Genomic DNA, 14,015 nt, shown 5'->3' on the forward strand with positions numbered 1-14,015 from the left:
GGTCTATAGGGTCACCCCCCCCAGCACACAGGATGTATAGGGACACCCCCCCCATGCCATACAGCCCCTATAGGGGTCTATAGGGTCACCCCCCCAGCACACAGGATGTATAGGGACACCCCCCCCATGCCATTACAGCCCCTATAGGGGTCTATAGGGTCACCCCCCCAGCACGCAGGATGTATAGGGACACCCCCCCCATGCCATACAGCCCCTATAGGGGTCTATAGGGGACACCCCCCCAGCACATAGGATGTATAGGGACACCCCCCCCATGCCATACAGCCCCTATAGGGGTCTATAGGGTCACCCCCCCAGCACACAGGATGTATAGGGAAACCCCCCCCATGCCATACAGCCCCTATAGGGGTCTATAGGGTCACCCCCCCCCAGCACGCAGGATGTATAGGGACACCCCCCCCCGTGCCATACAGCCCCTATAGGGGTCTATAGGGTCACCCCCCCCATGCCATACAGCCCCTATAGGGGTCTATAGGGTCACCCCCCCCCAGCACGCAGGATGTATAGGGACACCCCCCCCATGCCATACAGCCCCTATAGGGGTCTATAGGGTCACCCCCCCAGCACATAGGATGTATAGGGACACCCCCCCATGCCATACAGCCCCTATAGGGGTCTATAGGGTCACCCCCCCCAGCACGCAGGATGTATAGGGACACGCCCCCCATGCCATACAGCCCCTATAGGGGTCTATAGGGTCACCCCCCCATGCCATACAGCCCCTATAGGGGGTCTATAGGGTCACCCCCCCCAGCACGCAGGATGTATAGGGACACCCCCCCCATGCCATACAGCCCCTATAGGGGTCTATAGGGTCACCCCCCCCAGCACATAGGATGTATAGGGATAGGGACACCCCCCCCGTGCCATACAGCCCCTATAGGGGTCTATAGGGTCACCCCCCCAGCACATAGGATGTATAGGGACACCCCCCCATGCCATACAGCCCCTATAGGGGTCTATAGGGTTGTAGGTACATAAAGCGACCCAGGGATGCATATAGAGGTATATAAGTGCCCCAGGGGCACATAAAGCGACCTAGGGATGTATATAGGGTGCCCAGGGTGCGTAGAGGGTTTCTATAGGGGAGCCCAGGGGGGGTTGCACAGGGAGGGCACGGGCGTATATAGGGCTGTAGGGGTGTCTATAGGGTGCACAGGGGGTGTATAGGGGGTCTGAGTGTCTATAGGCGTGGGGGGGGTGTCTATAGGGGGTGTAAGGGGTGTGTATAGGGGCGCACGGGATGTATGGGCGTCTATAGAGGTGGGTGGGCGTCTATAGGGGTGCGTATAGGGGCTGTGAGGTGCCTATAGGGGGGTATGGGCATCCATAGGGGTGAATGGGGTGTCTATAGGGGTGCGGGTGTCTATAGGGGTGTGTATAGGGGCTGTTGGGTGCCTATAGGGGGGTATGGGGCATCCATAGGGGTGAATGGGTGTCTATAGGGGTGCGGGTGCCTATAGGGGTGCAGGTGTCTAGAGGGGCTATAAGTGTCGGGGGGGGGGGGGCAGAGGTGGCTATAGGGGTTCTGAGTGTCTATGGGGGACAGGGGTATCTATAGGGGCCATGAGTGCCTATAAGGGGGGCAGGGGTGTCTATAGTGGTGCACGGCTGTCTATAGGGGGTGTGGGTGTCTATAGGGGGGGCAGAGATGTCTATAAGGGGACAGGGGTGTCTATAGGGGCTGTGGGTGCCCACAGGGGGGCAGAGGAGTCTATAGGAGCTATGAGCGTCTATAGGGTGTGTGAGTGCCTATAGGGGGGCCGGGGTGTCTATAGGAGCTATGAGTGTCCATAGGGGGGCAGGGGTGTCTATAGGGTCTATGAGTGCCTACAGGGGAGCAGAGATATCTATAGGGGCTCAGAGTGTCTATAGGGGGTGTGGGTACCTATAGTGGTGCATGGCTGTCTATAGGGGCTATGAGTGTCCCTAGGGAGGAAGGGGTGTCTATAGGGGTTCTGAGTGTCTATAGGGGGCCAGGGGTGTCTATAGGGGTCATAAGTGCCTATAAGGGGGCAGGGGTGTCTATAGTGGTGCACGGCTGTCTATAGGGGGCCAGGGGTGTATATAGGGACTACAAGCGTCTGTAGCGGTATCTATAGGGGCTATAGGTGTCTATAGGGGGTGTGGGTGTCTATAAGGGGGCAGAGATGTCTATAGGGGCTATGAGTGCCTCTAGGGAGGCAGGGGTGTCTATGGGGGGGGGGGCCGGGGTGTCTATAAGGGTTATGAGTGTCTATAGGGGAGCAACGGTGCCTATAGAGGCTATGAGTGTCCGTAGTGGTGCATGGGTGGCTACAGGGGCTCAGGGGTGTCTATAGGGGCTATGAGTGCCTATGGGGGGGGGGGCAGAGCTATCTATAGGGGGTGTGGGTGTCGATAGGGGCCATGAGTGTCTCTAGGGGGTGTGGGTGTCTCTAGGGGCCGTGTCTATAGGGGGTGTGGATGCCTATAGGGGCTATGAGTGTCTATAGGGGTTGGGGGTGTCTCTAGGGGCCTTGTCTATAGGGGGGTGGGGGTGTCTATAGGGGCCAGGAGTGTCTATAGGGGGTGGGGGTGTCTCTAGGGGCCATGTCTACAGGGGCTGGGGGTGTCTATAGGGGCCAGGAGTGTCTCTAGGGGGTGGAGGCGACTATAGGGGCTATGAGTGTCCGTAAGGGGGCAGGGGTGCCTATAGGGGGTGTGAGTATCTATAGGGGCCGTGGGTGCCTATAGGGGGTGTGGGTGCCTATAGGGCCCGTGTCTATAGGGGATGTGAGTATCTATAGGGCCCGTGTCTATAGGGGGTGTGGGTGCCTATAGGGGGTGTGAGTATCTATAGGGCCCGTGTCTCTATAGGGGGTGTGGGTGCCTATAGGGGGTGTGGGTGCCTATAGGGCCCATGTCTCTATAGGGGGTGTGGGTGCCTATAGGGCCCGTGTCTATATGGGGTGTGGGTGCCTATAGGGGGTGTGAGTATCTATAGGGGCTGTGTCTATAGGGGGTGTGGGTGCCTATAGGGGGTGTGAGTATCTATAGGGCCCGTGTCTCTATAGGGGGTGTGGGTGCCTATAGGGCCCATGTCTCTATAGGGGGTGTGGGTGCCTATAGGGGGTGTGGGTGCCTATAGGGCCCATGTCTCTATAGGGGGTGTGGGTGCCTATAGGGGGTGTGGGTGCCTATAGGGCCCGTGTCTCTATAGGGGGTGTGGGTGCCTATAGGGGGTGTGGGTGCCTATAGGGCCCATGTCTATAGGGGGTGTGGGTGCCTATAGGGCCCGTGGGTGCCTATAGGGCCCGTGTCTCTCTAGGGGGTGTGGGTGCCTATAGGGGGTGTGAGTATCTATAGGGCCCATGTCTATAGGGGGTGTGGGTGCCTATAGGGGCCGTGGGTGCCTATAGGGGGTGTATCTATAGGGCCCGTGTCTCTATAGGGGGTGTGGGTGCCTATAGGGCCCGTGTCTATAGGGGGTGTGGGTGCCTATAGGGGGTGTGGGTATCTATAGGGCCTGTGTCTCTATAGGGGGTGTGGGTGCCTATAGGGGGTGTGGGTGCCTATATGGGCCGTGTCTATAGGGGCTCCCCGGGGCCGGGACAGGCCCCGCCCGGAAGGGTGCAACGGCCGGACCGGCCCGGGCCGCTTCCGGGGCTGTTTCCGGGACCCTTTTCCCGGTCCCGTCCCCGTCCCGTTCCCGGTCCCTTCCTCGTTCCCGTTCCCGGGATGCGGCTGCCGCCGTCGCTGCGGTTCCGCCTGGGCTCCGGGACGCTGGGGGCGGCGGGAGCCGGGCCCGGTGCCGTTCCCGAGGTCGGTGCCGTTGCCGGTGCCCGGTACCGGCAGGGGCAGAGCCCGACGCCCCGCACCCGCGAGTATTTTTACTACATCGACCACCAGGGACAGGTACCGGGAGCGGGGGGGGACACCGGGGGGGACGGGGACACCGGGGGGGGGGACACCGGGGGGGACGGGGGACACCGCGGGGGGGGTGGACACCGGGATCAGGGAACGGGGCGGCCTTGTGGGGAGAAGGAGGACCGGATCCCGGAGAGATCCCAGCTGGACCCTGGGCAGAGCCCAAAGGGATCCCGAAAAGACCCTGGATGGAGTCGGGACAGAGCCCGGATGGATCCCGCAGGGACCCCCGACGGATCCCAGACAGATCCCGGACAGAGCCTCCAAAAAAAAGCCTGGACGGACTCAGGCTAGAGCCCGGACGGATCCCGCAGGGACCCCCGACGGATCCCAGGTGGATCCTAGACACATCCCAGACAGAGCCCGGTCACACCCCAGATAGATCCCAACCAGATCCCAGACAGATCCCAAGAAGACAACCCCCCCCCCCCCAAAAAAAAAACCTGGATGGTCTCGGGACAGATCCCAGACGGATCCTAAACAGACCTCAGGACAGACCCTGGACGGATCCCACAGGAACCCCTGACGGATCCCAGGTGGATCCTGGACAGATCCCAGACAGATCCCAGTCAGACCCCCAAAAAAACCCCTGGATGGACTCAGGACAGATCCCAGACGGATCCCGCAGGGACTCAAGACGTGGATCCCAGGTGGATCCCAGACAGACCCTGGATGGATCCCAGAAAGATCCTGGACAGATCCCAGTCACAGCCCAGCCAGATCCCAGTCAGACTCCAGCCAGATCCCAGATAAATCCCACACAGACCCCCCAAAATCTTGGACAGACTCAGGACAGATCCCGGACAGACCCCAAACAGGTCCCAGATGGATCCCGGACAGAGCCCAGGCAGATCCCAAATAGATCCCACATGGGCCCAAGACAGATCCCAGACAAATCCCAAACCAATCCAAGACAGATCCCACAGACTGATCCCGGGCAGGACCCAGACAGATCCAAAAAAATACCCTAGATGGGCTCAGGACAGATCCCGGATAGATCCCAAACAGACCCCAGACGGATCCCAGACAGATCCTGGACAGATCCCACAGGGATCCAAGAAGGATCACAAAAAGACCTTAAATGGACCCAGGACAGCCCCTGGACTGATCCCAGTCAGAGCCAGGATAGATCCCGGACAGACCCTGGATGGATCCCAAAGGATCCCGGACAGACCCTGGATGGATCCTGGGCAGATCCCAGATGGATCCCCAAAGGATCCCAGACAGATCCTGGACAGATCCCACATGGATCCAAGAAGACCTTAAATGGACCCAGGACAGCCCCTGGACTGATCCCGGTTGGAGCTGGGATAGATCCCGGACAGATCCTGGGTGAATCCCAAAGGATCCCGGAGCAGAACCTGGATGGATCCCAAAGGATCCTGGAAGGGTCCCCAAAGGATCCCAGAGCGATTCCCAAAGGATCCCAGATCAGCCCCTAAGTGGATCCCAAAGGATCATGGACCAGACCCTGGTTGGATCCCGGGCAGATCCTGGCCCTGCCAGAAGCTTCGGGATTTTGAGGCTTTTTCCCTACTTTTCCACAGCTTTTCCTGGACGACACCAAAGTCAAGAATTTCATCACCTGCTTCAAAGGTACCGGGATCCCCAAAATCCCACAAAATCCCACAAATTCCCCCCAAAATCCCACAAATTCCCCCACCTCGCCAGCACGGCTCCTGCTCATCATCCTTAATTGGGGGCCCGTCTTTAATTGGGAGCCGATCCTTAATTGGGGTCTCATCCTTAATCAGGATCCAGTCCTTAACTGGGATCTCATCCTTAATCGGGAGCTGATCCTTAATTGGTGTCCAGTCCTTAATTGGGAGCGGATCCTTCATTTTGGTCTCATCCCTAATCAGGGTCCGATCCTTAATGGGGGTCTCACCCTTAATCGAAAGACGATCCTTAATTGGGGTCTCATCCTTAATTAGGAGCCGATCCTTAATTGGGAGCTGATCCTTAATTGGGATATCATCTTTAATGGGGGCCAAATCCTTAATTGGGAAGGGATCCTTAATTGGGGTCTCCTCCTTAATTGGGATCCCATCATTAATTGGGGTCTCATCCTTAATCAGGATCTAATCCTTAATTGGTCTCTCATCCTTAATCAGGATCCGATCCTTAATGAAGGTCTCTTCCTTAATGAGGATCTGATCCTTAATTGGGATCCCATCATTAATTGGAGTCCAGTCCTTAATTGGGATCCCATCATTAATTGGGGTGTCTTCCTTAATCAGGATCTCATCCTTAATCGGGAGCTGATCCTTAATTAGGGTCTAATCCTTAATTAGGGTCTAATCCTTAATCAGGATCTATTCCTTAATTGGATCTCATCCTTAATCAGGAGCCGATCCTTAATGAAGGTCTCTTCCTTAATGAGGATCTGATCCTTATTTGGAATCTCATCCTTAATTGGAGTCCAGTCCTTAATTGGGATCCCATCATTAATTGGGGTCTCCTCCTTAATCAGGATCCGACCCTTAATTGGTGTCTCTTCCTTAATCAGGATCTGATCCTTAATTGGGAGCTGATCCTTAATTAGGGTCTAATCCTTAATCAGGATCCAATCCTTAATCAGGATCTCATCCTTAATCAGGAGCCGATCCTTAATTGGATCTCATCCTTAATCAGGAGCCGATCCTTAATGAAGGTCTCTTCCTTAATGAGGATCTGATCCATAATTGGAATCTCATCCTTAATTGGAGTCCAGTCCTTAATTGGGATCCCATCATTAATTGGGGTCTCCTCCTTAATCAGGATCCGACCCTTAATGGCAGTCTCTTCCTTAATCAGGATCTGATCCTTAATTGGGAGCTGATCCTTAATTAGGCTCTAATCCTTAATCAAGATCCGACCCTTAATTGGGGTCTCATCCTTAATCAGGATCCGATCCTTAATTGGATCTCATCCTTAATCAGGAGCCGATCCTTAATTGGGATCTCATCCTTAATTGGAGTCCAGTCCTTAACTGGGAGCGGATCCTTAATTGGGGTCTCCTCCTTAATTGGGATCCCATCATTAATTGGGATCTCCTCCTTAATCGGGATCTGACACTTAATGGGGGTCTCATCCTTAAATCAGGATCCAATCCTTAATTGGGATAATTGGGATCTCATCCTTAATTGGGGGTGCTGAGCCCTCGGACATCCCCCCCAGCAAAGCAGCTGCGGGGCGCAATTTGCGTATTAATTACCTCCTTAATTAAGCACCTCCTGCTATTAATAACTCCCGGTCGCGCTTCCCGGCATGACTTCTTCCCAAATCCGATTCCTCCTTCCCCGCCCCGCCCCGGATGGAATCCCCGTTAACGAATCACTCCCCTCCCCGCGGCTAATTAACGCTTGGTGGGGGGGGGGGGAGATTGGCGTTAATTACCGGGAAGTAACGAACTTGATATCCGTCCGTCCGTCTGTCCAGACGTCGCCTTCCTGGCTTTCTTCTTCAAACGCTTGGAGCCGAACCGGAGCGGGCGTTACGAAGCGGAATTCCCTTTCCTCTCGCCCTGCGGCCGGGAACGGAATTTCTTGCGGTGCGAAGATCGTCCTATCGTTTTTACTCAAATCCTGCCGGATTCCGGACACCACGGATGGCTCCTCTCCTACTGCGGTGGCGGCGAACGTTTGGCCGTCCCGTTCCAACCGGAAAATTTAATGATGTCGCCGGAAAACGGGCGGCTTTATCACCCGGCGCCGGCTAAAACGGGAGGCGTGGGGTTGGTGCGTTCGGCGTTGGCGTCGGAATGGAGTCCCGGCTTCCAATTCGGCCGAGGGCCGGAACAGCCCCCCACTCATTTTTTTTGGGAAGGGCGACGTTATCGGCTCACCGAGGAATTGCTGCCGTTGCTGCGGGGCGGAGGAGAGGGGGAAGAGCCGGCTGGCCCCGTCACCCCCCCCGCAGGGATGAGTTGGGGACCCACCCCCCCCCCCAAAAAACTGTCCCTGTCGCCCCCCACGCTGAGCTAAAGACCCCCCCCGCCGTCTCCGTCACCCCGTGCCAGACCCAAATTGGGGACCCCCCCGGCTGTCCCCGTCACCGACGGGATGGAACTGAGCGAGGGACCCCCCCAAAACCGTCCCCATCGCCCCCACGCTGAGCTAAAGACCCCCCCGCCGTCCCTGTCACCCCGCACCAGACCCAAATTGGGGACCCCCCCCGGCTGTCCCCGTCACCGACAGGATGGAACTGAGCGAGGGACCCCCAAAACCGTCCCCGTCACCCCCACGCTGAGCTAAAGACCCCCCCCGGCTGTCCCCAACGCCCCACGCCAGACCCAAATTGGGGACCCCCCCCCGGCTGTCCCCGTCACCGACGGGATGGAACTGAGCGAGGGACCCCCAAAACCGTCCCCGTCACCCCCACGCTGAGCTAAAGACCCCCCCCGGCTGTCCCCAACGCCCCACGCCAGACCCAAATTGGGGACCCCCCCCCCGGCTGTCCCCGTCACCGACGGGATGGAACTGAGCGAGGGACCCCCAAAACCGTCCCCGTCACCCCCACGCTGAGCTAAAGACCCCCCCCAGCTGTCCCCAACGCCCCACGCCAGACCCAAATTGGGGACCCCCCCCCCCGGCTGTCCCCGTCACCGACAGGACGGGGCCGAGCTGGGGACCCCCCCAGCCATCCTCACACCAGGGCTCAGCTGGGGACCCCAAAACTGTCCCCGTCACCCCCACGCTGAGCTAAAGACCCCCCCCCCCGCCGTCCCCGTCACCCCACGCCAGACCCAAATTGGGGACCCCCCCCCCCGGCTGTCCCCGTCACCGACGGGACGGGGCCGAGCTGGGGACCCCCCCAAGCCATCCCCATCACCCCCGAAGCGATGGGACAGGGTCGATTTGGGGACACACACACATCCCCACCCCCCCCACCCCCAAGGCATCCCCGTCACCCCCCCCACCGCGTGGGTGCTGCCGCCGTGGGGGGCAGCGGGGGGGGGGGGGACGACGACAGACCCCCATTAATTTGTGGAATAATAAAAAAAAAAAAAGAGCTTTATCTCGCGGCCGAGCTGTTTGGGAGGCGCCGGGCACCCCCCGGGGACGTGGGGTACGGGGGGGGATTTGGGGCAGGGGGTCGGGGGGGGCAGGTATTTCTCAAGCGGTTTCCCAGCGTTAATTAACAAACGAGTGCCTTTAACGAGCGCCCCAAGCTGGGGGCCGCCGCGGGTGCCGCAAAAAAGCGGCGGGGGGACGAGGAGGAAACGCCAGATTTGGGGAAGGAGGGGGGTTTTTTGGCGGGGGGGGGGCTGTGGGGGGGTTGGGGGGGGGGGGCGGGGTGGTGGCTACAAGGCGAAGTAGTCGAGGGCACCGTGCCGGCAGAGGCTGGTGGTCCAGACGGCGTCGGCTCTGCCGGAACTCGTCAGCATCCGGCCCAATTCGGCGGCGACGGCGGCGAAACGTTCCTCGTCCAACGCGTCTTGGAAAAGCCAAGCGGAAGGCGGCCGGGGCGGCTCCAGGTTGTAACAATCCACGGGATAAGGATAGACGACCAAGCGTAAATCCGGAAGAAGGAGGGTTTTCCGTAACAAGGTCTTGAGTCCCGGCGTGGAAAGGGGGTTGCCGAAAAGTCCCAGGCATCGGAGACGGGAGCAACGGCAGAGGGCGGGCAGAAGAGATTCCAGACAAGCGTCTGTCAGCCGGCATTCCATGAGATCCAGGTGGAGGAGAGAAGCCGAAGTCTCTTCCAGGAGATGTTGGAGGGGTTGGAGAAGGTTCTCGGAGAAATCGTGGCCGCTCAAATCCAATTTTTTCAGCGCCGGAGCGTGGAAGCTTTGGGAAAGGAAGGCGAGGTCGCCGGGAAGGAGATAGCAGAAGGCCAACTCCAAGCTTTCCAGGGGAGCCTGCAGGTCTCTGCCGGAGACAGGGTCGGGGGGGGAGGAAAAATGAGCCGTGAGCCCCCCCCCAGCCCCGGCAAAGCCATCACCGTGTGGGGTGGGAGTTGCCGGAGCTCAGCACAGACATGGAGGTGTCGGAGCGGGGGCCGGAGGAGGCCCCGGAGATGCCGGGAGGGCTGGAGCCCCTCTGCTGGGAGGACAGGCTGAGAGAGCTGGGGGGGTTCAGCCTGGAGAAGAGAAGGCTCCGGGGAGACCTTCCAGCCCCTTCCAGGCCCTCAAGGGGCTCCGGGAAAGCTGGGAAGGGACTCTGGAGCAGGGAGGGGAGCCACGGGACGAGGGGGAAGTGGTTTAAACTGGAAAAGGGGAGATTTCGATGAGATCTTGGGAAGAAGTTCTTGGCTGCGAGGGTGGCGAGGGACTGGAACGGGTTGCCCAGAGAAGCGGGAGTTGCCCCATCCCTGGAAATATTCCAGGTCAGGTTGGCCGGGGCTCGGAGCGAGCTGGGCTGGTGGAAGATGTCCCTGCTCAGGGCAGGGGGTTTGGACTCGATGGGCTTTAAAGCTCCCTTCCCACCCAAACCGTTCCCCGATTCCACGTATTCGATCTTTAAATAACACGGCGGGGATGATTCCCGTATTCCCAAAGGAACCGCGATGAACCCAGCCGTGTCCCAACCTCTCCCCAACGTGACCTAGAACCCATCAAGTCGTGGCGTTCCCTCCCCAGCCCCCCGGCCAAAGGCACGAAAAAAGCAGGTTGGGGACCTGCTCCGCCGAAACCCAACTTACCCCAGAAGTTGCCTCAGTTTCCCCGAAAGCCTGGAAGATCCCAAATTGAGCTCCTTGAGGCGGGGCAGCCTTCCCAGCTGGGCGGCGAGGCACCGGAGGCCGGCTTCCGTCCCCGCCGTCCATCGCCGCACGTTGACGTTGCTGTAGGGCAACTTGAGGCTGAGGAGGTCGGTGAACCTGGCGAGGTGGGGCAGAACGACGCAGAGCCCGGGCAAGCCCAAGTTGTTGAAGCGAAGATCCACCCGTCGCACGCCGGCGGGTTCCAGCGATTCCAATAAACTCACGGTGCCGGCGACGGAAAGTTCCTCGGCGTGGAAATCCCGGCATTTGAGGCGGAAAAGGCCGGCGGTTCGCAAGGCGTCCCGTAGGACGCCGAAGGAGGTGGCGTTGACGAAGAGATCGGCGCGGACCTCCACGCCGAAGGGTTGCGGGGCGGCCGAAAGGCCGGATGGACCTTTATGCCGCTTGGAGGAACGTTTCAGGCATTCGTTTTGGTGTTTGGAGACCTCGAGGCAGGCTTTGGCCAACGCCACCGTGCCGGACCAAAGGCTCATCCACTCCGGACCGCGGTCGGTGTCATCGTCATGGAGTCCCGTCATGTCCAGCACCCGCAGGCGGCACCGGTTTTCGCTGGGAGAAGACGAGAAATAGGTGAATAAACGAGCGGGGAAATCAAGGAACCGAAAGAACGTCGTGGCCGGCTCCCGGGAGAGTCGCGGCCACCCGGTGGCTTGCGGTCCTGCTTTCCCGTTGCCCGGTGTCAACTCACGGCTTCCTCCGGAGCTCACGGCCCCAGGAGGAGCATGGTCACCTCCATCTCTAGGGAGTGGGGTGGAGAGGAACCTCATGATGTTCAACAAGTCGTTGGATCCTCCACCTCAGGAGGAATAACCCCCCCCGGGAACCAGTAGAGGTTTGGGGTTGACCTGCTGGAAACCAGCTCTGCAGAGGGGCAACCTGGCGGACAACCAAGTTGCCCACGGGCCAGCAACGTGCCCTTGTGGCCGACGCGGCCAACGATCTCCTGGGGGGCGTTAAGAAGACCGTGGCCAGTAGGTGGAGGGAGGTTCATCCTCCCCGCTCCGCTCTGCCCTGGTGGGGCCACAGCTGGAGAACTGGGGCCGGTGCCGGGCTCCCCACTTCAAGAAGGACAAGGAACTGGTGGAGAGCGTCCAGCGGAGGCTCCGAGGATGATGAGGGCCGGGAAGCATCTCGCTGCTGAGGAAGGGCTGAGCGCCCTGGGGCTGTTCAGCCTGGAGAAGAGGAGGCTGAGAGAGGACCTCATGAAGAGGACGGGACCAGATTCTTCTCAGCGGTGGCCGGCGACGGGACATGGGGCAACGGGCACAAAGCGGGACACGGGAAATTCCATCTCAACGCGAGGAAAAACGGCTTCACTGGGAGGGTGACGGAAAGGGTGCGGAGTCTCCTGCTCTGGAGACCTTCCAAACCCACCTGGACGGGTCCAACCTGCTCTGGGTGACCCCGTTTTGGGCAACGGGCTTGGACCGGCTGATCTCCAAAGGTCCCTTCCAACCCCCCCTCCCCAACCACCACCACCATCCTGGGATTTCTGTGATCTCCCATCATCCCGGCGGAATTTGGCATCCCGACGCCCACCTCCCATCCCGAGAAGGTTCCTCCAACGCCCGGCGGAGATGCGCCACCACGGCGAGGATGACAGCCTGGACGCACAACTTGGTGGCTTTCTCTCCGAGGGAACGGTGACGACGGCGGCGGTGGCCCAAAAGCCGTCGGAAACTGAGGACGGGGAAAGGCCAGGTCCCCACCAGGTCCCGCAACGCCAACGTCCGTTCGTCCAGGAAGGCGGCTCGGAAAAGGACGGGAAAGAGCTGGGGGGGGACGAGGTCCAAGGCCCGGCGGGTGGCGGGACGGTGGCTCACCAAGCGGCGGGCGCAGAGGAAGAGGAGGGAGTGCATGGCGCCCGGGGGCTGCTGGAGGAAGGGGGGGGGGCGGGGGGGGCAGGGGGTGGGACAGGACGGACACAGGAGGGTGGGGGGGTGGTGGTGAGGGTCCCAGTGCTTCCCCCCCAGTCCCCCCCCCCCCAACCGCCCCCCCCGGCCTGCCCCACATTGCCGAGGGTAGAATGCAGCCCCGCGGAAGCCCTAGCTCAGCGTCCCCCCCCCCCAGTGCCCCATAGAACATTAATCCGGCCCCCCCCCCCCTCCCGGCACCATGGTCACATCCCTAACCAGCCCCCCCCCCCACCACCACCCCCGGCACAGGGACCCCTCACAACCCCCCTAACCCAGCCCCCCCATCACAAGGACCCCCCCCATCACGGGGGCCCCCCTCTAACCCACCCCCCCATCACAGGAACCCCCTCCAGCACCCCTAACCCAGACCCCCCCACCACGGGAGCCCCCCTCTAACCCACCCCCCCATCACAGGGACCCCCCCGACACCCCTAACCCAGACCCCCCATCACGGGGGACCCCCTCTAACCCACCCCCCCATCACAATGACCCCTCCCAGCACCCTTAATCCGGCCCCCACCATCACAGGGAACCCGCCGGCCCCCCCTAACCCAGCCCCCCCCCCCATCACAGGGACTCCCACACACACCCCCTAACCCAGCCCCCCCCCCCCCTCCCAGGGACCCCCCCCCGCCCCAGGCCACCCTAACCTGGCCCCCTTGTGACAGGGACCCCCCCCCAGGCCCCCCTAACCCAGCCCCCCATCACAAGGACCCCCCCCCCAACACCCCTAACCCACCTCCCCATCACAGGGACCCTCACTGGGCCCCCTAAACCACCCCCCCTGTCACAGGCACCTCCCCCAGCACCCCTAACCCAGCCCCCCCCATCGCGGGGACCCCCCTCTAACCCACCCCCCCGTCACAGGGACCCCCCCGACCCCTCTAAACCACCCTCTGCAACACAGGGACCCCCCCACAGCACCCCTAACCCGCCCCCCCCATCACAGGGAACCCCTCGACCCCCCCAACCCACCCCCCCATCACAGGACCCCCCAGGCCCCCCCCTAACCCCAGCCCCCCCCACCACAGGGACCCCCCCCAGGCCCCCCTAACCCGGTCCCCTCGTCACAAGAGCCCCCCCCAGCACCCCTAACCCAACCCCCCCGTCACAGGGACCCCACACGCACCCCCTAACCCCCCCCCATCACAGGGACCCCCCCGACCCCCCTAAACCACCACCCCCATCACAGGGACACCCCCCCAGCACCCCTAAACCGGCCCCCCCGCCACAGGGAACTCCGCGACCCCCCCCTAACCCGGACCCCCCCCATCACAGGGACCCCCACACACAGGGACCCCCTCCTCCACCCCCCAACATGGCGCCCCCCCCCCCCCGGCCCCGCCCACTCACGGCGCTCCCGCAGCCCCCCACTCTCCGCCGGGCCCCGCCGCCGCCCCGCCGCCGCTTCCGGGCGTGCGCGCTGACGCACCGTCCCCCCCGAGCCAATCAGCGAGCGAGACCCACAGGAGGAGGCGGGCTCAG

At 61.1% G+C, this 14,015-nt stretch overlaps 2 protein-coding genes across 3 annotated transcripts; one reads left to right on the top strand and one right to left on the bottom strand.

Annotated features, from left to right (window-relative positions):
• Positions 1-3,628: 3,628 nt before the first annotated feature.
• On the top strand, positions 3,629-7,946 carry CUNH8orf82 (chromosome unknown C8orf82 homolog). The gene is made up of 3 exons (XM_054187623.1): positions 3,629-3,897; positions 5,457-5,505; positions 7,330-7,946. The coding sequence occupies exons 1-3, from the start codon at positions 3,721-3,723 to the stop codon at positions 7,872-7,874; spliced, it is 771 nt and encodes a 256-aa protein (XP_054043598.1). The 5' UTR covers positions 3,629-3,720; the 3' UTR covers positions 7,875-7,946.
• A 1,223-nt stretch (positions 7,947-9,169) lies between these two features.
• LRRC14 (leucine rich repeat containing 14) lies at positions 9,170-13,952 on the bottom strand. Of its 2 annotated transcripts, none has more exons than XM_054187626.1 (4): positions 13,884-13,952; positions 12,154-12,488; positions 10,534-11,163; positions 9,170-9,761 (listed from the first exon to the last, which is right to left on the bottom strand). In XM_054187626.1, exons 2-4 carry the CDS (start codon positions 12,471-12,473, stop codon positions 9,194-9,196), a joined length of 1,518 nt encoding a protein of 505 aa, XP_054043601.1. In that variant the 5' UTR covers positions 12,474-12,488; positions 13,884-13,952; the 3' UTR covers positions 9,170-9,193. The 2 variants fall into 2 exon arrangements, with proteins under 2 accessions (XP_054043601.1, XP_054043599.1); XM_054187624.1 differs by having other exon boundaries at positions 12,154-12,485; positions 13,884-13,947.
• Between the last annotated feature and the right edge of the window lie 63 nt (positions 13,953-14,015).

Source organism: Rissa tridactyla, unplaced genomic scaffold (genome assembly GCF_028500815.1).
Source record: "Rissa tridactyla isolate bRisTri1 unplaced genomic scaffold, bRisTri1.patW.cur.20221130 scaffold_518, whole genome shotgun sequence".
Lineage (NCBI taxonomy): Eukaryota > Metazoa > Chordata > Aves > Charadriiformes > Laridae > Rissa > Rissa tridactyla.